This window comes from Cyprinodon tularosa, unplaced genomic scaffold, assembly GCF_016077235.1.
Source record: "Cyprinodon tularosa strain WSP-4 unplaced genomic scaffold, ASM1607723v1 ctg85, whole genome shotgun sequence".
In the NCBI taxonomy this organism is placed as follows: Eukaryota; Metazoa; Chordata; class Actinopteri; order Cyprinodontiformes; family Cyprinodontidae; genus Cyprinodon; species Cyprinodon tularosa.
In genome coordinates this window covers 230,539-253,915 of record NW_024039618.1, presented here as the reverse complement: position 1 = coordinate 253,915, position 23,377 = coordinate 230,539, and the positions used below count along the sequence as shown (strand labels likewise).

General features: G+C 38.2%; 2 protein-coding genes across 4 annotated transcripts in view; both read right to left on the bottom strand.

The window, feature by feature from the left end:
• The window catches only part of slc38a3b (solute carrier family 38 member 3b), a 45,346-nt gene extending 37,978 nt beyond the window's left edge, over positions 1–7,368 (bottom strand). The window contains exon 1 of one of the 2 annotated variants that reach the window (XM_038272966.1): positions 7,119–7,368. The gene's annotated coding sequence lies outside the window, so the exon portion shown is untranslated. The remainder of the gene's footprint in view (positions 1–7,118) is intronic. The other variant, XM_038272965.1, reaches the window with a different exon arrangement.
• Positions 7,369–12,929: 5,561 nt separating this feature from the next.
• Positions 12,930–22,970, bottom strand: rbm5 (RNA binding motif protein 5). 2 transcript variants are annotated; one of them, XM_038272993.1, is made up of 25 exons: positions 22,812–22,970; positions 22,539–22,586; positions 20,429–20,603; positions 20,188–20,346; positions 20,006–20,075; positions 19,540–19,613; positions 18,759–18,842; positions 18,473–18,533; positions 18,050–18,115; positions 17,809–17,969; positions 17,616–17,713; positions 17,431–17,518; positions 17,282–17,350; positions 17,068–17,134; positions 16,105–16,199; positions 15,870–16,002; positions 15,049–15,143; positions 14,768–14,944; positions 14,547–14,687; positions 14,373–14,459; positions 14,075–14,278; positions 13,910–13,984; positions 13,717–13,817; positions 13,468–13,597; positions 12,930–13,371 (listed from the first exon to the last, which is right to left on the bottom strand). In XM_038272993.1, exons 2-25 carry the CDS (start codon positions 22,553–22,555, stop codon positions 13,246–13,248), a joined length of 2,553 nt encoding a protein of 850 aa, XP_038128921.1. In that variant the 5' UTR covers positions 22,556–22,586; positions 22,812–22,970; the 3' UTR covers positions 12,930–13,245. The 2 variants fall into 2 exon arrangements, with proteins under 2 accessions (XP_038128921.1, XP_038128924.1); XM_038272996.1 differs by having other exon boundaries at positions 14,373–14,456.
• Positions 22,971–23,377: the final 407 nt, after the last annotated feature.

The window sequence follows — 23,377 nt, the reverse complement described above, 5'->3', positions numbered from 1 at the left end:
TTAACAAAAAGTATATATAAGACGAGTTATATGCTGGTAATAGATTTCCATGTGTTTTACTGAAATATGAACGTGTTTGGCCTTTACTAAGTCTTTATGCTTAACTTGTGATTATAGCATGAGGTTATGACTGAAATATCTTGAAGAGCATTATTTCTATTCTGTGGTCTTCATGTTTTAGTCAAATATTTGAGCCGCCTGGCTGACTTTACTTTACTCAGTACTTCTATTTTTGAATAAAAGTTTGCCTGCTACTAAATTTAGCTTTGAGAGAAAAGTAAAAAAAAGCATCATAGGACGCCAGAAAAAGTTTAAAACTTATAAAGAAACACTGTATACCAGTGGAAATAAACTAGCTGTATCTACACTGAAAGCCTCCAGGTTGAGAGTGAATAACCTTAAATCATTACCATGTCAAGGATCCCATTTTAATAAAGTAGCATTAACAAAATGTCTGTAAAGATTATGTATCCCATGACAAATAGAATAATAAATCTCTTAATAGAGGACACTTAACACATAGAGACACCCATCCTGTGTGGAACTGTAAAGCAGCTGGCATGGGTAAAATACTGACTTCCATACACTGTGCACCTGTCTGCTTCCTGCCATTTTGACTGCTGCACAAGTGCAGGCCATTAACAGCACAAGGGTTTATCTGTTTCTATCGAACTCTGATCAATCCAACACTGAATACTATTAAAAGGGGTTTACCCGGGACCTGGAATAAGCAGGAGATAAAACTTTATCTCTTAGTCTACAATGAAAATTCTTTCACAATGTTTGTTTTACCAGTTTGGCTTTGCTGTGATGTCATGTCGACACCCACAATTGAGCAGGTGGAGGTTATGGACCTCATTCCCTGCCATGTGGACTACAAGAAATGCAATTGCAACAGCTTTTTTCTTGTTGGAGTCATAAGGCTGTTAAAACATCTAAGTTTGCCACTATATCAAAACGTTTTTGAAAAAAGTCTTCTAGTAGAACAGGAAAATATTATAAAATGACACTAAATCTCCAACATAATAAATGTAATTTAGAATAGACTGAATATAACCACAATACCAGGCCTGAAAGCCACTTTTTTATTATCAATATTTCGCAAATAAAGTAAAGTTTTGATTACGCTATTTGTCATTCAACCTACTACTGTTTCGGGTTTAAAATGCTTCAATCAACATAACATGTCATCAAAAACCAGTTCAAAATGACAGCAAATGCAAAATTGCTTGCAACCTTGAACTTGTTAAATTAATTGCTTAAGATAGCTGTGATCAATATCTGATGATAATGCAATTGAAAAAATGGTCATATTTCGTAAACAACCTAGAGAGAGTGTGAGTAATAAAGGTCAAATCATTTAATTTCAGCTCCTGGAGTGAAAAAAAATATAGTTTTCTATTTCACCAAGAGAAAAGGACAATAAAGCTAAACAACCACTAAAGTTATGATTATAATTTCTATTTTCATTCAGGTTGACTTTACTACTGCGCACCAATCCAATTTTTTCCCGATACCAATACCTCAGCCGATGTTTGATACAGATCCAATTCCAGTGGTGGGTAATCCAGGTCCAGAAAGTAAAAAGCCTGCACAGAGATCAGTTCCAACCATTTGCATTTCCAGCTCCACAACACAGACTAATCACCGAGGAGCTAATCACCTGGGAAAAAGAACAGAATGAAGCAAAAAAAGGAGGGTTTTTACTTTCTGGACCTGGATTATCCACCATCAGCTGCTGATTAATATTTCTTGGCTACATATAGTGAAGGCTTTAGCCTTGAAATAAACATTGTTTTTAAAAAAGTAACAAAAAAAGAAATACATAATAGGTCCATGTAAAGTTAACCTGATTGACTCTCCAATATCTGATATTAAAATCACAGATATCCGATCCAGCTACTTAGTTAATATTAAAACCAATATCAGAGCCAATATCCGCTCAATACTGGATAGGTGTTTCTGTATTTATGAACCTAGTTAAACAAATTTTTATATGCAGACAGATCAACACAATGTAGTACTTAATTGATATGCTGAAGGAAAAGTATTTTTCTTTATGATTACTACTTTCAAATCTAGAAAATGAGCACAAATTATTATTCCTTTTTGTTGCAGTTACAGATTTAAGTATCAAGTTGTATGTCTCTAGCAGCTTTAAATATGCAGAGACAGAATGTGCCAATGAAATCAAGAAGAGTGAATGACGAAGTTGGAATTCTGGAAAATTGGAAGCAGCCCCAAGTTCAGTAAAGAATATCACTATGTGTATAAAGATCCTGGTTGCTGGTATTAACTATTTATTAGCACTTCTTATGATTTGTATCTAATAAATCAGTGGTATACCTATTCATGTAGATGTAATATTTAAGAACATGTGGATGTCTGAGTAAAGGGAAAGGAATTTACAGGTGTATCACATTTTACAGTTACTTGAAAATTGAAAATCATGAAGCTACTGTTTTCCCTCGACTACTAATCAGGCTTTTGTGTAGCAAAGTCCTGTTTTTGCTTAAAGGTATTGGGGACAATCTTTTATTTCCGGGTGAATCATTTTAATAAGTGATAATCCTAATTGTCAATCATTCTGGTGATATGTTTATGTAAGGCTGTCCTGCATGCTCGTCCTGTTAGCTATCTTTTTCTGCACATGCGCACTTTCAGGCGTATATCTGTGGTGAGCTATGGTTTCAGACAATCATTGGAGCTAACCTTTCTCACCGAGGTTCTTTGAAAATGGCAGAGGGTCGCAAGACAAAAAGTGTCTACGAAGTGTATGAGAAGAAGGTTGTTTCTCATTTAACAAGAACGCGAGTACGGACTTGTATCCTCGCCAAGTACGTTCTTGGGAAGAAGACAGGAAAGTGTTGGGGAGAATGGGAGCAGCATAAGCAGCATAAATCTGGGTCAATTGAAACTAGGGCTGCAACTAACGATTATTTTAAAAATCGATGAATCGGCCGATTATTTTTTCGATTAATCGATGAATCGGACAAAAAAAAAAAATTATATTAACCTCTTTATTCCAAAATAAACATTTTAGACAGAACAAACAAGCACACAAGTACAGGTTGCTCATTAACTGTACTGGTGCAATATGAAAAATGAATGTTTGTGTAAAAACTACGCAAACTTACATGAGAAATGTAGCTGTACATCCACAAAATATAGGCTACTTTGTTTCATAAAGCGCAAAAAGAGACAGGCATTTTTGTTTTTTAAAGCCCCTAAGGGGTTCAAACAACAGCCCCCCCCCATTTCAACAAATGAGTTTTTTTAGACTAGAAGAGTTCTGCCTTTTAAGACAGGAAAGTATAGCAGTTAAAGTTGCTGCTTGAGAAAATACTTAACCATAGAGATAAAAATAGCCCTGTGATTCAAATTATAAATTGTATTTGGAATAAAAATGAGAGAACTAGGGGTGGTAAAAAACACATCCTCCAAAGACAGATATTTACATGGGAATGTGGCAGATAATTAATTGACATATTACTGATCTTGCTGGATTTTGTTCTGCTTTACTTCCATAAATTGCAGGATCTTCTTTACTTTATCTTTGCCAGAAGATTTATCCATTTGCAAGTTAATTTATTTATAAAGAAAATATAAACGCTGCTTAAACAAATTTAAATGAAATTAAAAGTAAAATAAGTAGCCAACCTTATCCCTGTCTGTAACCTACTAACAAGGTAAGGAAAGCATCAGATGAGCTACCTGAGAAACTAACGTTACGTTTCCCCTCTTTAAAACGAAACAAACATGGTTACTCATCCTGCTGATCAGCTCTCTTCACTGCCATTGAAGGCTCCAACGTGTTTTCTTTTCAGGTGCTGCGTCATAACAGTGGTGCTTCCGTGCCATGTTCATTTGTTTTTACAAAAGTTGCATGTTACGACTTTTTTCACTTTACAAAGCGCAGGCTATTTTAATTATTGTGATCAATTTGACCCGTCAATCCCGGCGCATGCGCGCTTCATTTGCAGTCTGGACGCTGAGGGTAAACTCCTCACTAAAATCCTGCGGCTCTGACTGCCGCGCTGAGAGGGATTCCTGTGGGAGAGGGAGAAATGGGTTGGGATGGGGGAGGCGCCCCACGGCAGGCAAAAGCCGCCAGTGGCACCGTAAAAAGTCGCCAGATTTGTCGCTAGTCGCTTTTTTGAAAAATAGTCGCTGGAGGGGTCTGAAAAGTCGCTGAGTTGGCAACACTGTGCAACTGCGGCGCTGACTCGCTCCGCCATATTTTTTTTTTTCTTCCACCGGATGACGGCGGCGGCGGATGACGCATTAATCGCGCGACACAACTAATCGATGATTAAATTCGTTGCCAACGCTTTTAAAAGTCGATTTTTATCGATTTTATCGATTCGTTGTTGCAGCCCTAATTGAAACATAAGCGTACTCGTGACGTCACCACACGCTCAGCTCGTCTGGAGCTGCATTTCCCCTCCTATTATCAATAGTCACAAATATTAATCAATTCTTACGTTTTTCATTTAGTGGGGGAATAATAAATAACACAGTCAGATAAACACAAACAAATTAAGGTTTTGCCAAAAAAAAACAAAAAATCACAATCAGAGCCAGCTGTCCTTCACACACGGCTATGCAGAGAGAGGGCTGCTGCAGACGGGCTCATGTTAGCCCTGGCTGCGGTTAACCAGGTCCGCTGGTTGACTTGGTCCTCTCAACATCAGAACTTTTTTTTTATTGTGCACTAAATCAGTAAATAGGCCATATATATAACGTTCTTGCCTTAAGTGATCTTAAAATGTCCTTTTATAGAATAATCGCAACACAAAAGAGAATGTCTAACTTAATAGTCTGAGCTCTGTAAGCGCTCCAATGGAACCTGCCGCCATGGTGCATGCTGGGACAGCTGTCAATCTCGAGAACGTACAAGTCTGCTCTGATGCATGCTGGGTAAAGAGGGAGGGGCGAGAACAACATCCGGGGAGTTTGTCCGTTCTCGGTTTTCTTGTCCTTGTGAATTGGAACAGTAGGGCTGAGGCTGATGACGTTTTTTCGAGTACAAGAGCACATGAGAATGCAAAAGTACACATACTGAGAAACAGCTGAAAAGAAAGGCCTCAGAAGAGGCAGATATATCCTGAAATGCTTTGCATGGAGAGCTCTCCTCGCAAAGCACTATGGGATTTACTGTCACAGCGGCACTCTGTTACCATAGGCTGTTGCTTACCTGACAGAGGCGACTAATAACAAAGATGGCGCAGGCACCACAGTGGAGGAGGAGTTATGTGACCAATGGGAAGCAAAGAGCAGTGATCATCTGTCCGAACGGTCAGTTAACTGAGTTTGCTATAAAGTCCACCATATAGTCCCTATTTAATGATTGAACGATTTAGGGGTAGGGCGGAAGTTCACACAATAAGCTTGTATGAGCTATGAGAACAGCAACTTTTAATAGCGTGCACAAGGAGAAATGGGCTCGTGCATGCTCTCGCATGCATTTAATATGCGTTCCCTCTCAGCGACGGGTACAGGGTTGTGCATGTGCAAAAATCCTCCACAATACCTTTAAGATGGCTATTGCTTGTTATTAAATAACTTATCAGCTACCCCAGAGATCACCAGCCATGCCAGTTGTAAGCCAAGTCCTCTGTGTCCTTCGTGTTAAATACCAGCTGTTGCATTTCCTCTTTTAAAATGTTTAACACTCTACTGCTTGGTTGGCCAATGATGTGACAAAGAGCCAAGATGCTTAAGTTTAGTAGGTGCATTTAGAGTTCTGGAAGCCCTGCTGGCAAAATCATTGACTCTGTCTTTTCCATGGCCAAAATGCAGGTCAGTAAATGTTAACAGAGAGTATCACCACTTTAAATATAAACAGCTTTGCCTTGTGGAAGGAGTGAGTGTTCCAGAGAGACTTCCAGAGAGACCAGATAGTTGCAGCTGCTAGACTTTGCCTGCAGCTTAAGGTCAGCATTGTTGGTGATGGTGGAGTCAAGGTAAATAAAGGTGCAGCACCTTAATTTGTTTTCCTTGGACCTAAAAAAAAATAAATACTACTTTATGGGTGCCGGTATGTTATTTAAAAAACAACTAAAATACAATAACGCTTCTAAATGTAATATGACGAAATGTATAAACGTCCAAAAGGTGTACACTTTGCAGTGCAGTGTACTCTAAATCACAGTTAACACATTCCAATTTGCAATGCCATTTTTTTGTGCGGCAAAGTTTCTTTTGAGAAGCGAAGGATCTGGCATCTACCACCAATGGGAATTACACCTCAGTCTGAGCACCATGGCTTCATTATATCAGACACACAATAAAAGCACATGAACAGAAAGAAATGGGAGCTATAAGTGAAAACGTGAACCATGAACCTCCCACACAGGGCGCTCTTTCCCTTTCTGCCTCTTCCTCCACATGGCTATGTTTAGTCAACAATAACAAAAGAGAGGAGCTTTAAATTGACTCAGCGGTTTATAATCGTGTTTGTTTTGCTCCTGAATAGAAAACATGAATCATATCTCACTCATTATCTAGGATAGTAGTCCTGTCATTCTGAATAATGGAGCAAAGAAGATTTTAAAAATGCGTAAAGCTGGAAAACGTCTCATCCTAGAAAGTGACGTCACAACATGTCGAAGTTGAACAGAAATCTGGTTCTACAAAACCCAAACTGGAAGATACACATTAACACACTGGACACATACGTTTACATTTCCTATTTAAGCGCTCCTGCTGCTTAAAATAAACACATTTCAGAAGGTTTTTGACTAAGAAGCCTCAGGAAGAATGAATGTCCAAAGCGAACAAAAGATGGACACCAGCAGTTTGTCACTTGAAGCGCCACATGGTCCTGACATATCAGCTTGGCGCACGGGCCAAATGTGTTCCTATAGATCACCTCCAAGAGAGAAAAAAAATCAAGAGAAAATGATCCTGCTGTCATTTCAGCAGTCCATTTTTCACCTTTTTTCTACTTAGATTATTACCGTCTCTCACAGCTGAGAGAAACGCATGTTCCTGCTCTGTTTAAAACATACTCAACAAGCCTTAAATATAAAGTATAAGCGGCTACTCATAAACATTTGAATCAAGTCTCTTTTCATTTAGTAAGACGTTTTTAAATCAGATTTATTGAAGCTTACCAAATGCTGTTCTTAGAAGATTCCTGCCCAATTCCAAATGATGTTCCAGGATATTATAAGGAGCTGTTTCCGTTTCTTTTATCTTTAATGTTTTCCTGGTGAGGGGCAGTTTTTACGCACAGGCGTTTATTCTGTCTCCTGCGCGGCGGCTAGAAAGTGTGCTTTGGGAAATGGTCGGTATAGTAAAACCATGTTGAAGCAAAGCTGTGGGGGTCGCAGCATAGGTCCGCCTCCTGTGTGCGCACCCCCACCTCCTCCTATCCATCCCACCCACTGCGCGCCTGAGGAGCCGCTCCGAGGTAAGGTTTCAACACTTTTGGAAAAGAAGCTGATACGACTTCAGAATAAATGAAACCAACACAGCCTGGTTCTACTAATTTAGAAATTCACACTTTTGCAACTTTAGCCTGAAATTGGCGTATCTATTCCTGGCAGGGTAAAGGTGCGCTAAAAGCGCGCTCAAAGTTGATAAACTCCTCTCTTTAAGAATGCTCTCTGCAAGAAGTTAAACTTGTGAGCCGCTTTTAAGATGACTTTCTGTGGAATGCAGAGGGATTTCCTCTGCTAAGTCATGGGTGAACAATAGATGGTTATTTCTGAGGTCAGAAGGTTAACCTTAACTTATGGCAGGCAAACAGCCAAAAGGATAATTTTACTCACTTTTTACCTTTAACTTGGAATGACAGATACGAGAAAATCAAGATAAAGCATTTAGCTTGGAGCGACTACTCAAATAACCACAAACATTTTTTTAATCTGTTTATTATCCTATATTTTCTTATGAACTAAAGTAACTTATCACCTAAATTATTCATGTTTATAAATTTGTCCTCACTGACCAAAATAAGATCAGTGAAATAAACAGAGCAGAATTCAAATATTTTTTTCTTAAAATAAAATCCCTACATTGGCCTCTACAGGCTTTACACAGAAGGCAACAATTATCTATAACAATTATATACATTTCAAATAATCTAAATAGAATATCAATACATAATGCCCTAAATTCTTAAATTGCTTTTAAATACTTATTTCGTATTATAATGAATAACATATAGCAGAGCTAATATAGTCCATTAAGGCTCTAAGCCAAGTTAGCAGAAGTGTGTTGAATCCTTGTCTAGGTTAATGCTGCATTCAGTTTGCATGTTCCTGTGTGGACCGTCATCAGGTGGTTACCCTATGTAAGTAAGTAAACTTTATCTGTAAAGTTGCAGTTGCAGTGGAGGCGGTGCCTATCTCTTGCAGTCTCAAAACTGAAATCATTTTTAGATAAATAATTATTTATTTAAATGACAATTTCAATCAAATCAATGAATAGAATTGAATACAATGTAGAAATTTAATGGAGACAATTCACTTGTGACGTCGGCTCTTATAGACAAACAGAAGGAACACAAAGGAGGAAAAAGGTGCATCAAGTATAGACGGTGCATCCAGATCTATACAGTGGATTGGAAAAAATAAAGGAGAGATTTATGCATCAAAAATATAAAATATGTCTCAATATTTTATCTAGATTGCCGAATCGAGCAAAAAAATATTATGCCAAGTAAAAATTCTGTTTTTGACTTTCATTAAGACTACAGAAAGTAGTTCAAATACATGTAGTAGTAGTTTATTTCCGAAATTCAGCTACTGTATGGTAAACACAAGATAAGGATTATTGACATAGAAACATTTTTTCAAGCTTCCATGTTTTGTTAATTATGACTTTACTTTTTGCACTTTATTATATCAGCTTTCAATTCCAGATGTACAACATATGAGTTACCTTTACTAGGTTAGCAAAAACATTTTATTATCATTTATATTAACATCTATATATACATCTGCAGTGTTTTTTCTTCACATGTTTAAAACCAAATCAAACTAATTACAATATCTAATCATTAAATTAGTTGCTCGGAACTTTCAATTACAACAAATTCTCAGCACATATTTTCATGCCAAATATACTTCTGTAAAAACAAATGTTAGAAAGGTAAAATCAAATAACTCCTCTATAGCCTAGTTATTCTGGTTAAATGTGGCGGGGTGAAAGATTAGAGCATACATTCCTCTCACATGTAATCACCTCTTACTTCTGATTACTGACGCTGCTTCATTTGTAGAGGAGAAAAAATATCTTCGTTTTCTATTTCAACCTGCTCGATTTTAATTTTATTTCTAAAAGAGATGTTACTTTAAATGGGGGCTGCACAGTGATATAGTGGGTACCACCGCTGCCTTGCAGCAATAAGGTACTGATTTCTTTCTGCATGGAGTTTGCATGTTCTCCCTGTGCATCTGTGGGTTCTCTCTGGTTACTCCGGTTTTCCTCCCACAGTCCAAAACCACGACTGTTTGGTTAATTGGCATATCTAAATTCTCCTTAGGTGTGAGTGTGTGGGTGAATGATTGTTTGTTCTGTTTGTCTCTGTGTTGCCCTGCAGTGGACTGGTGACCTGTCCAGGGTGACCCCGCCTCTTGCCCATTGACAGCTGGAGATAAGCACCAGCACCCCTCGTGACACCAGCAGTGATAAAGCTCAATGGAAAATGGATGAATGAATGGATGATACTTTAAACCGGATTTCTTCAACACGGGTTAGGGTTATGCAGTACCCCCGCGGACCTCACCGGAGTACTGCATGGGTGTCGCAAAAGTTTGGTTTATTAGACTTTTGTTTTTATATTCCAACAATGTCTTTAAATACACATTAACAGACTGTAGTAAACAGATAAATGGAGGCAGACGATGTCTTTCAGTCATCAATGCACACATTCAGCGACACACTGGAGCTCTTTCAAGCTGGGCACCGTTTCATTCACACCTGTCCCATCAACCAGGAATCAGAATCAGAAATACTTGAATAATCCCAGGGTGAAATTACTTTCGTTACATTACTCTATATGTAATAGAGTGACTATAGGACCAGTTTGATATAACACTATTTCATACCATATATATAATTAGGGGGTCCTATCTCACCATCAGTTTTGGGGTCCTTGGCCTGGAAAACTTTGAAGACCTCTGCTCTAAACCATGTATGCCAGTCTGTGCTAAACATGTATGTATTGTAAAATATGTGATCTGCCGGGTTTTGACATTTTTGTGCTTGTTGTTTTTAACTGCCTTTAACTGGACGGACAGGATGGACTGCCAAAGGAATCTTTGTTGCTTAATTTATCTTAAGGACTGCACGTCTACAGGTTTTGCTTTCGCTTGTTTAGACTAAAATAAGAAGACTCTTTTGGACAACACATTTCTTGCTTATTCTCACCAGAATCGCTAAGTTATTGAAATCCCTTAATATTTATTTATTTTTGTCCGACTCTAATTATAAACCTAAATGTATGGTATTGTGGTTTTATGTGACAGATAGACATAAGGTAGAGTATATCTGTTAAAAGCAAAGAAAATATTTTTTCAAAACATGACATGAGGTTGTATTTGGCCATCTTTACTTAAAAAAAATAAAACCTACTGGCACAGAAGGTGTTCTGTTTTGTTTTTCACCCTGCAAGAAAATTGCCATGTGTTGCAAAACAAAGATGCACATGCTCATCTAATCTGTTCGGTTCAGTCATTAATTTCAATTGCATCAAGCCCAAACGAAAATTAAATGTTGTAGTAACTCACCTGCTTTTTTCAACAATTTGTATACATTGACATCTGTTGTCAGAAAGAATCTTTTGTACCAGGCTTTCTTGCAACAGATATGGAGAAGTCTTGATGTTGTCCAGTCTGATGAAGAGGATACTCACAGTTGTCCGTAATGTTATTTGTTTTATAAATAACACTTCTTTGTGAAATCATCTCCAAAGGTCCTAAAAAAGGTCCTTCTTTATCAGCTCTTTGAGCTTCTTTCAGCAGAAGAGTTCAAACTTCTAGAAGATATGCAGCATCTTTCTGCATACATATTGTCCCAGGTCCAACTACAGCTGTAAACTATGACAAGTAATATGGACTGATACTATGGATAACCAGCTGCCAGTAGTTCAATATAAGGGCTGCTGAGATGAATCTTTATTGTGACGTGGGCTGGATGTGTTAACAAGCACTGCCAACCCACCTCCCTTAATTTTCCAGTCATCTTTTAATCTCTGTCTGCTTGTGTGGTCAGAAATCCTGGTAGAGTCGGTGGAGTCACTGATCCTGGAGTAATGTTTTAGTAAAACACCAAATTCTGAATTGTTAATATTCTGGCTGGGTCATTGATAGGGCTTGAATTTCTTCTAACTTGTTTCCTAAAGATCTCACATTGCTCATAATGATTGATGGAGGAGATCACTTGAATTTCCTGCTCCTCCCTCTTTTCCTTGTTCTTGCTCTACATCCTCTGGGCTTTTTTTTAATGTTCAGCTGGTACTTGCGAAGGTAGTTAGTTTTATTTCAGCTTTAGAAATGTTAATGAGCTTTTCCCAGCTGTAAAAAAAAAAAAGATGCTGGCTATTGTTGCTATGGTTACACATCATAACAGAATTCTGAAAAGGAAAAAGAAAGAGATAAATACTTCCAGTTGTGCACCATTCGACAGAGCAGACAAAAAAATAATGAAAAAAAAAAAAAGAAACTTATGCAAAAATGGAGTAACTAGAATCCAGCTAGCTGGGCTATTTCAATATGTAACCATATTAAGCAGTGCAATTCTAGAAATTCAAGACAACTCCCTTATAGTCACACATGGTGCTTTCCTCCTGTGGTAACAAATAACCCATTTAGTTTTGATGGTAAACTGGATGAGCTTAATACAGGGTAATGCTGGTCTAACTTTCAACAGGGTAACCATAAACAACTATAACAACAATTAAATGGTAAAATAAAACAAATGTATGTGTAGAACGGCCTCTTCAAATCAAAGCCTAAACTTAAAAATATGTTGCAAAACTGTGCCAGTCAATTTTCATCAAAAAACCTCCTCAGATTGGCCTATTGTCTCACTGTTCAAAGCCCAGAGACATTCCCCTTAAGACTCAGAGCTATAGAGGCATTGAAAGCTGGTTCAACATGTTTAACTCAGCAGAGTTGATTTTAAAACACAAGATTTTTTTTTACCATTTTTGATTCACCTTGCGATTATTACTTTATGAAGGACAATGGAATAATCCTAACAAAATAAAGTTGATAAAATGGTTCAAATTAGTGTTTTTATGTGATGTATTCTGCAATATTGCAGCTCTATAAGGAACTCTGTCCATAAATTAAAAGTAATAAAACTGTACTCTTGGTACTGCAAATAACATCCACATTGCCAGGGTGGCTGTGAGATTCAGAATATTTTCATTTTAGAAAGTTTGGAAAAGGGTTCATGAAAACAGCGGGTTTATATATCGGATTTTAATGTACACAGCTTAAATAAGGAACACTGGCAGAGGAACATGCAGTCACCAAGTCTTTACTTTCATCTAGAAAAAAAAATGTGTGTATATATATATATATATACATACATACATACACAGTACAATGTCAGTGTTAGGCATATATGGCCAACACTGACATTTATCCCAACCATTACCAGTATATTCCTTATACCATGTTAATTTACGCTATTTCTCTAACCCAGGTAAACATTCAAGGGCTACTTATTCATTGAGACCAGCATTCTGTCCCCACAAGGCACACCTGTTGGTTCCTTAGGTTAGTAAATATACCACTCAAAGTCCTAAATAAGTCACTTAAGTATGTATTCACACACAATTCTGTAAAAAAAAAAAAAAAACTTTTTGCGAGCCATAACACTCAACTAAAGTAGGCTTCATAGACATAAAGATTAAGTCTAAAATTAACTTTATACCCACTTTCATTAGTCATTATAATACACAATGCTCCAAACTTAAATCTCATCCTTTATTTTCTTTACATTTTGACAAGATCTTGTATAAACTGTACAGTCATTACATGCCGAGACAAAAGTTTGACCACATAAAATGAAAATCAGTTATGTAAAACAAAGAAGTCACAACATATATGTACAATATATAAATTATATAATTTACAACCTCAGGTTCCATCAACAAATTTATTTGGTGGTCCGTATTGTGACAGGAAGTACAACCATTTTGAATTTTACTGAATGTGAAAAAGAGTCCATCTTGTCATCGGCGAAAGTTTTCACAACAATACAGTCTAGTTGGAAAATGTCTCATTCTAACTCTGTGAATCGGGCAAACATGGCTTTCCGAACGGCATCTTTGTAGGTATCTGAAGCAGAAAGGGTGTAGTTGGTGCCCTTGGTGCCAAGTCCGGCTCCTTTTGTTCGCAACTGTGCCTGTGGAGAGAGTTTATTTTAGCTGTATGAATAGCAACTGAAGTGTATAATGCTTTGCTAGACGATGCCAGACATCAGCTGGTTTACTGTACATACCTCAATTGGAGCGGTTATTCCCTGCTGGTTGCGACCCAGACCTTTCCCCTCCTTCCAGCCCATGGCCTGCAGCATCTTGTTTCCGATATTATCACTGGTAAGGCCGTCTTTAGTTGGCTGTTCATAGTTCCTGAGCGAAAAAAACCCCAAAGAATTAATAAAAAATAAATAAATAAAACAGAATGAATTAAAAACACCTAAACAAAAAAAAATAAAAATGCTTAAAAAAAAACTGAACAGTGGTCTTACACGGCTGCCGCTGGCTGGCTAAACTTCTTCTTTTTAGGCACTGGTGGTTCCGGGATGCCGTATTTTTCTCTCCTCTCTGCTGCTCTGTCCCTGTATTTTTGCTGATGAAAAAGAAAACAAATCCAATTTAAAAATCAAACAAAAAGGTCAAACTAAGATAAAGATAAACACGTAGATGAGCGTTTTCTCCAACCTCTGTTTCTTTCCTTTCCAACTCTTCTAACTCAGCTTCACTCATTTTGGATCTGCGGAGAACTTCAAGGTTTTTCTAAAAAAAAAAAAAAGACCAGAACCTTTTCTTATTTGATGGTCAAAACCTGGAGCAAACTGGTGATAAGACAATATATCACGATGATACCTTGTGAAGGTCAGAGAGCTGCTGATGTCTCATCAAACCTTCTTTGTTAGGAAACTGTCTCCTACAGAGTAGACAGGCCATCTTTTTCCAGTCTGTGAGCTTGTCCTGACTCATGTCACCACCATCAGTTTCTCCTCCTGCTCCGACTCCCCCTCCTCCTTCCTCAGGGTCGCTGTCTCCACTGTAAGCTGCCACCAGGCCACACTACCACAAACACAGGAGCCATACTCAAGCAACCATAAAACAGCTAATACTCTGGAAAAGCGTTGCCTTACAAAACTCCAGAAAGAGAAAATACCTTTGAAGAATTAGCAGAGCTTATAGGAAGTTCTTCCTCTTCGGCGTACCTTGCCACCTCCTGCATAAGCCTGTCTAGACCGCCCTGCTGAAAAATAACAAGCCATACTTAAATTCATCCAAAGATCTCACAGTTGAAGTACCAAATGTTTGTCAGTTTAATTTTATGAGATACCTTCTTTTCAAACAAGGTGTATCCAGCATCAGCAGCTGCAGCCTCCTTCCTATCTTCTTGACTAATAGGCTGGAAGCTACTTTTGAAGTTTTCTTTCTGCTTATTGAGACTTTTAGCCCATCTTTCCATGTCTTTAGCAATCTGAAAAATGAATTCGAACATCAAGGTAAATAAAGCATATGAAGATAAACAGAAACAATGTTCTAATGTCTAAAAAATACCTGCTGTGCAGTCTTGCTCTTAGGCTTCTCTTTTTTCTCTTTAGGCTCCTTGTTGCCTCCTGCTGACCCATTTGCTTTATCGTTCTGTCCAGGGTTTGTGTTGCCAGGTGCCGGTACATATGTCTGTTTCTCACTATCCCAGTAGAGGTACTGCTGAGTCTGAGTATTGTAATAATACTAAAGAAGAATAGAAAGAGAGAAAAAAGCAGACACATATATAATCAAAACAATATCTAATCTCCCCAGAATAAGTGACACATAACAGACTGGGTGTTACCTACTTGTGAATTTGGGTCATAATAAAGGCCAGTCTGAGGATCATAATAATAGCCAGAGGACTCATCATATTGATAGGTAGATGTATCAGGAACATGAGCTGTTAATTGAGAAAACATCATGTCAACCAATGTAATCAAAATCCTGTGATACACATAAAAAAAAGTTATTATTAGTAAGTATTGATGTACAAGTCGTTCATGAAACCACCAGATTTAACTATTAATGTTTCAGCTTAATCTACCCTAATCGGAGGCTGGTCTCTGTTTGCAGCCGTAGTATTAATGATGCAAAGTCAGAGGTAGAATAAAAAGTACAAAAAGCCTTTTGAAAGGTAACTGTACATTCTATGATGTGTCAAGGTTCACCAGGGTTGAGAAAGAAGAGGCGGTGAACTGATGACTGCACCAACTGATAAAAAGCTACGGGTTGCATAAATTGTAAACTCTGTTCCATTGAGCCATTTTTTAAAAGTGAAATCCTGCTGATAAAGTTAAGCATTCTACCTGCAGGAAGGCTATAAACATATCAATGAAGAAGCTTTATAGGAGTTTTTCAAAGAATACAATCTGAATCAGCTCAAGTAAGCTAAAACTGAACTGAAATTGTACTTTAAGAAGAATTCCCTTTTCATCCTTCTAAAAAAGTCAAGACCACAATGAGCTGATATACATGTACAAATCTTCCTTTAAAATCCCTTTAAAAAGTAAAAAGTTCTCAAACTATATTTTCAAAGCATTTCAGTCTCTAGGTGTTGCTAACAAAAATAAAATACAAACATTTGGCATCACAACAAAATACATATTACAACCTAATTTTTCCCTACCACTGGTGGTTTCCAGTGATGTTCCAGAGGCTGGTATGGCACTGGTCCCACATACTGGGGCAGCAGCTCCAGCCAAAGCAGGCACAGCCACAGACTCAACAGCTGCAAGTCCAACCTGGGCTTTTCCATCCAGCTGTTGGGCAAGAGTCAACACATAGAGGTAGTGTTTAAGTTATTTAGATGACATCTTGTTTTTCTTCAATTTAATGCAATACATTACAAATGGCTTAACTACCTGTACAGCAGGCTGTGCAATGATATGTGGTTGATAGATTTGTGGACTCTGGGATATAACAACAGCAGCAGGAACGAGCTTTACACCTGGAGCAGCTATATTAACAAAGAAATTCAAATTATTAATTATTAAAAAAAAAAGAGCATTAAGCCCGACACATTAAAATGAAATCTAGTTTCTTCCCAGCTTTATCACGTTTCACCCCCCACGCCTATAAAATCTCATGAGATGCTGAAAACATTTAGCAATCTGTCTAGATGTCCAAGGCATTTTTTTTAACCATTTACTAAACTTTTTTTTTTTTTTTTAAAGAAACGAACAAAACAAACGTATATTTGGCGCTCCCTCGTGTCAAAAATGGGAAATAGCTTAATTATGTCTCATTTTTGCTATTGGCTTAGCCAGGGATGTGACATCACCAAGAGAACTAAAGTGAACAGTTCCACTCTTAGCAAGGACTGAGAATAAATTCATGATTTATTTTTAATATGAAATGAAAGCAAATCATGATTTTCTCCCTTATAAAAGTTGATTTAAAAAAAGAAATGCATTACAACTGGGAGGAAACACTGCTGACAAAGTCAAGTATGATGATTAGACGTCAGTTCTGTGTCAGGCAGTAAAATTACGTAGTTATTGGGGAGAAAAATATAATAATTTTGAGTAGAAAAGTTACTGAAAAACAATACATTAATATCAAAAAGGGGAAGTGTTCCTATGATTTCTGGTCTAAAATAATGATTTGGCATTCACTCTGCATAAATGGGTGAGAAAGTTTTTTTTTATTTAAATCCAGAGCGTCCAAAGTCTATTGACAGTCCCCAAATGAACCAGTGATGTGGTAGAAGATATGATCTCTTAGCCTGTGGCTAACACCAGTACAGCTCAGGGCTGCTGGCCTACTCCACAGAAAATCACTACTCTACATGTATGAGCTAATGAAAAAAAAAAAAAAACATTTACCTCCCAGGATTCCATTCCCTTGACAAGTGGTGGCTACTGCTCCTGGCTGATAATAGGTATGGTAGTCCTATAAAACATCCACAAGTTTAAGTGTGACTTGAAAAAAATACAGGGCCATCAGTTGTAACATTATTGATTCTTTTACATAACTTTAAGTCTTGAAATATTTTACATATCTAAATTAGATCTGGTTTCATTTGTCAAGCACAACAACCTGTGGGAGAGGAGCATATCCTTCTTGCAGACAAGCATACTCTGACATCCCATCCATGGTCTGCTGAGGCTGTAAAGTGGAAAATAAATCATCAATTTATGTCCTTGACAGTGAGAAACTAAACAAGAGGTTTGGGGAAATGGGCCGACCTGAGCCGATGACCACTGTGCTGCTGCTATGGCCGTGCTGGCCACAGAAAAAGCACTGACACGATTCCCATCAGGTAGTAAGAGGTCCCTGGTGGAGAGGGGAAAAAAAATACTTCTTAGTGAGAAACAAATCAAACAAATAGCATGAATACACCCAATACACCAACATTACAGAAATGACTTACTTTCGAGCACTCTTAGCATAATCCACCCCAATTGTTTTCCCGTCCAGTTTCAGAGGAGGCTGCAACCCCTGTAAGATGGTTAGCAGCTGGGAAGCCTCCTGTTAAAAGATGCAATATTAAATATAAACATAAACCTTTGGTTGTGATCTGTTGAGATCAATGACTAGAGTGTATTTATTTAATGTTGCTTTACCAGAGGGGAAGAGAGCTGCACAAAAGCAAAACCTCTGTTCTGGCCTGTTTGTTTGTCCTTAATAAGACGAATGTTGTTGGCCGAAAGATTAGCGTACGGTGCCAGTGCTGTCAAAATGGCTTCCACTGTGGTCTGAGGGGCAATGTTTCTCAGGATGATTGCTTTAAAGGGAAGACAGGAGTCGCATTAGGAATGGCCTCGCATGGACATTAGAGCTATTGGATGTATAGAGAGCTCTTACTGTCTCCATAAAAATCTCCAGTGGGTTGAAGTTCAGTGGCCCCAGTGGCGTTACCCATCTCACCATCTGTTAACGGAGTCATAGAAATAAAACTTTAACATATCCTAGAAAAACTAATTTCAAATATCCAGTAATGAAACAGAAAAACTAAACCCAAGATTCCCCACCTCTATAAATCTAAACAGTAAGAGAGTGTAAAATATAAGGCAACTTATATTAAATATTTAGCATTACCAAACTTCAGGAATATAACCCAAAAACAAAAAGACATCAGATTTTCATTCACTAAACCTTGATGAAAACTAATTTAGTCTAAATCCTTTCAGGGTATCACAGCTACAATAAGAGAAGATGTTCAGCACTTTAAGCCCAGGCTGTTCGGATGTCTGCAGTGGTCGGCCTCTTGCTGATTCAACTACTTACCAGCTTTGGCTGCTCCACACCTGAAGCACTTCAACCGCCTCCGGAAATTGTACAGGCCACACTGCAAGTAACCGTTTAAATTATTTTTATTAAACAGCTACTACAGCCCAGAACTGTGCTCCCGCTGAGAAAAGGAAGTCTACTTTGATGCCAAATCAACCTGAGAACACTTCACCTTTAATACATACAACAATGCAGAAAAGACTATAGAAAATGTAGCTTGCAAGGCAAACATCTGGCTAATGTTTAAGTTTAATGTTTTCATTACAATGAGGGATTTACTTACAGTGTTGCAGAGCCAGTCTTCATACTTGTTTCTGGGATGACTGTAGTGCATGTCAACCACTTTGCCTTGGATGACCAGACGCTTCTGAAAGAGGAGAGAAAAATCAATCAAGAGTTCATGGTGAGCAAACATCTAATCATTTGGGGCAAGCAGTATTGGAAGGGAGAGAATGGGGAGAGGGACCCCCAACAGACAGCCTTTGAGTTAAAGACAGGCACAGGATGTATAAGTGAGAATGATGTGAAGAGGTTTCTTTAGGTGTTTGGGACCCGCGTGCCCAGACTAGGCTGGAGCAGAGTGTATAATGTGATCCTAATGGACACAGCTGACTGCTTAGAGAAGAAAATAAAGATATGGGCTTTTCTATTACAAAAAATTAAATAAAAAGAGGAAAACATTTAAAATTCCATTCTACTGAAGGCTAGGGCCATAAGTTACAATTCATTCAAAGGACATTGAAAATTGCAAAAAGAAAAGAGTGCGCTCATAGTCTTAAATAGAGAGCTCACAAAATGTGTTAAATCTGCTTTTAAGTATCAATGCTAATAGTTTAATTAACCTTCTTGCATTAACTTAACTTTGTTAATGTAAGAAGATTCCAGATCAAAATCATCTAGACATCTGTAGTTATTTTCAAGTCAAATACTTTAGATGTTTGGTATTCATTTTAAGAAGTTTTTTTCTACAGTTTCCACACTTCATTTTGAACACATTCTGGTTGCCTTCAGCCATTTCTCCAGATCCCCAAGATTAAAACTAGACTTGGCGATTGTGAAGCAACCTGATTGGTCTCCATCCATCTGGTAGCATCTTGCAAGTGATAAAAGTCCACGAAGGCGAAACCACGGCTTATACCTAGAGACAGCATTCAAATATAGACGGGAGGTGTGTTAGTTAAGAGTCCATGGGCATATTATTCAAAGTCTTCCACAAACTGCTTCACGACCCAGGCCAAGTTTGGTACACAATAGGCCATCCCTTAGGAGTTTTACCATAGCAAGAAAATCCTGCCAAATACCACACTCTTACAGTGGGTCAGGCATCTGACTCCTGAATAACTATTAATGTTGCTCTTACTTACCTTGAACAGATCCACAAAGAACTGAAACATTATGTCTTGCACCAAAGTTTACATCTGATTGTTTCCTATGAGCTATGGGAAAATGGGTCTGAATGGAAGCAGATTGGCCCTATGCTCAAAGCCTGAGGGAGGGGAGTTGAGGGTCCAGGGTTCAGTTGGTTCTCACCTGTTCTCTTTTTCATCAGTCTCACATCTACTGGTTGGGGGCCCTCCAGTTGGTCAATGGCAAAACGAATCTAATACACACAAACAAAAGTAGACTTTATATATCAGGATAAGCAGTATTTAAAATAATTAATTTACCAACATAAACTAAATGAGAAAAGCAGATAATCCAAAAATATTTACATCCTCCTCAGTGGTTTGAGAAGACAATCCCCCAAGCATGATGGTCTTGCTCTTCTTATCATCCCCCGGCTCCCGTCTGTAATCCTGCTCTTGGTAGTCACCGTCTGAGTGATAACCATCTTCCGATCGATCACTGTTCCGTCGTTTTCTTTCCCTTTGCTTAAAAAACAACAAAAACACAGTAAAGATTAATATCAGATAACAAAATAAAATCAAAAATCGTGAATATTTGAACAGTTACCTCTGGGCTGTCTCGTGGTCCCCTACGGTCTCCATCATAACGATCATGCCTCTCCTCACTCCAACGCCTTGAGCTGTGATCACGGTCTTGGTCTCTGTCACGTCTGTCTCGCCAGTCCGGATCATCGCGGTAATGCTCGGAACCATATCTACCACTACGCTCGGTCCTACTGATCCTTTTGAGACAGAACACAAAAGAAACTTTATTATTGTATCATGTATATAATAAAAACATAAAAATCAATAATTAAAACACCATCAACACTGTTTACTGTTTTTAAACCCCTCAAAATTTTTTCAGTAATGTCTATATAACTCAATACTGATAAAACACATTGCAACAATACAGTATTGTTCATTTACCAACATTAGCCTTAGGCAATTTACAATATAATATATATATAAATAAACCACTTGATCTAGTTAGAAACAAGTGAGGGCGACTTTTCATCATATATTGCTTGTCCCTCCCTCTTTATATCCTTTAATTTTAGATAAAAAATATTTTATGCTACATCAGTTAGATGGAACATAAAGTACATTTGTGCAACTTCGTCTAGTATGACTCCAACTTATTGTTATCTGATAAAGGTCAATTATGAAAGTGGTTATGCAATGTTTACAGCTCAGGGAAAAAAATCTCCATGTTTCTCATTGCTTTAAAGGTACACTATGCAACCGGTGTTGATTTTCCAGTGAGGCTCCCTCCAGAGGGCGAAAGTAAAAGTGCACTGTCGTAAATATGCTCAGCTGTTCTCCTGGTTTCTCCGTCAAGCCAGGCGCGGTTGTTTTGAGCTTAGCAGCGAATGACGCTGCGTTCACACTGGACGCAGCTGGCGCGACAGAAGCAGCGAGTTTACATGCAGAGTCAATGGTTGACGCGCGTCAAGGCGCAGCAAAAGGTCCCGCTGCGCGTTTTGAGCACCAGGCGCAGCACGTCTGAGCAGCTGAAGCAGCGCGTCGGGTGCGTTTAACGCAGGGAGAGAGACACAGCGCTGTTGATCACTCCTCTTAAACAGTTTATTGACGCCTAAATTAACTTAAAATGCAGAAATCTGCCGGCAGAATATGCAGTTTGGATTATTTAGATGAAAAACACCTACCAGCTGCCGCGGTGAACCGCTGCTGATGAAGGGATCCATACTGTTGGCACCCCGCTGGTATGAGGGGGTCTGAGCGGCTCAGACAGAAAAAATATTAAAGGCAGGATAATAATCTGAATGAACTGACTGCACTGATTACGTTTTCAGGTGTATTTTTTCTCACTTAAACACATTAAAACTACTTTACTCCCACTGATCACAGCAAATATAGCTGCAAGGCAGAGAAAGGATAGTGAAGCTCCGCCCAACGCGCCTCAGACACAGCCAGAGCAGCAAAGCTGCTTCAGCCACGCGTCAGAACTAACTGGTACAAGCAGCAAAAAGGAAGCAGCAGACGCGATTTTGCTGCTTTTGCTGCGTGAACGTAGCATAACTGCACAAAGATTGCCACTGTGCTAGCAACGAGAATGCTTTTAAATGGGGGCGTGTAGCAGTTCTCGCCGTAAAGCAAGACTGACTCTCACGAGACTTCTGAGCCTGTGGGTGCGGGTCAGTGCTCCTGCAATTGCAAGTGCAGTATTTCCCCCACAGACCACCAGGGCGGACGAGAATACCTTTGTTCAACCTGAAATGACTCATTTAGTCATCCATACCGTTATGGAACACATTAATTAACTGAAAAATTTTGCATAGTGTCCCTTTAAGGCAGTAGCTAATATTGTCCATGTGTAAAACTCATTGTGCACACAGTTTTGCCGTTTTTTGAATTACTTTAATCGAATATTTAACTATTTGCATAATATAGCTTTGACATTAATAGCGCGCTAGCTAAAGCGGATGTGCAAAATAAGTTCACTTGGAATGCTGAAAGGAAATTGATTTTGGCAGGTCATGTTAAAATCCTAAAAACTGCACTTATTCTTGATTAATTATTCATTTCAAGGACAGTGCCGCTAATGCACCATTTTACAACAGAGTTTGTCGTTAACTGTTCTCTAGGTTCGAGAAAACATGCTAGATGCCATCTTGCGTTACAATAACTTCGAATTAATGTTTGTTCAAGCTTACCGTTTATCAGCACCCATTTCCTTCTGGAACTCGTCACTCTCTAAAACCCTAAAAACAGAAACCATCAGATAATTTTTTAATCCAGCAGTTTGCCTATTAATTAACATTATTACAAAGTAATTCCCAAACACCTACAAATCAAGTTAAAGCCCTGTAAACAGGGAAAATAGGTTTCAACATAACATGGAGCCCAACTCTTAGCCAGGAGAAAGGGCAAATGACAACGACGCCACCCAAAAATAAAATAACACACGGTTACGATGTCAAACTTACCGGTGTAAATTACTTTACAACGCTTTATTATTTTTTTATCTTATTTTTCGATAGAACTATTTCGAAAATTAAAAGAAATAGAACTCCTTTAACGTCGAAGTGCAACCGACGACGCGGACGTCGATGGAACCTTCTTTATCCCAAAATGCATTGCGGCAGAGGCGACGACAGTAGGGTTAATTATTCTCCGCATATAGCCTAACAGGCATCCATTGTCCCACAAATGACTTTTAAAAATAATCCTGCAGCTTTGTATAGGACGTTGTGTTTTAATTTTAATTTTTTTTTTTTACAAAATTACAAATGGTTTCAGGAGCTGGATGTGTGTGTTTCATCATCAAGCAATCAATTTGTCTTAGTGGGGTGGATCTAAGGTTGTGCCTGTAAGTCACAACCGAGAGAAAAAATATATGATGACAGGCGCCATTTTGAGTGAGCTTTTATCAACACGTAACATTAGAAAATGTTTGTAAGCGTTTTCAATACATCTTCTAGACAATCATTAAATGTGTTACAGTTCCATGTTGTTTCAATTTGAAGTTGATTGTTGTGAAGAGAATATGGAA

Excerpts from the sequence above, each read along its gene's own strand:
- rbm5 (XM_038272993.1), bottom strand. Across the intron at positions 14,279-14,372 it reads GCTCTGCTAATTCTTCAAAG|TGTGGCCTGGTGGCAGCTTA; the intron begins GTATTTTCTCTT and ends TGTTTGTGGTAG. Across the intron at positions 13,372-13,467 it reads GAATAACCGCTCCAATTGAG|GCACAGTTGCGAACAAAAGG; the intron begins GTATGTACAGTA and ends CTCTCTCCACAG.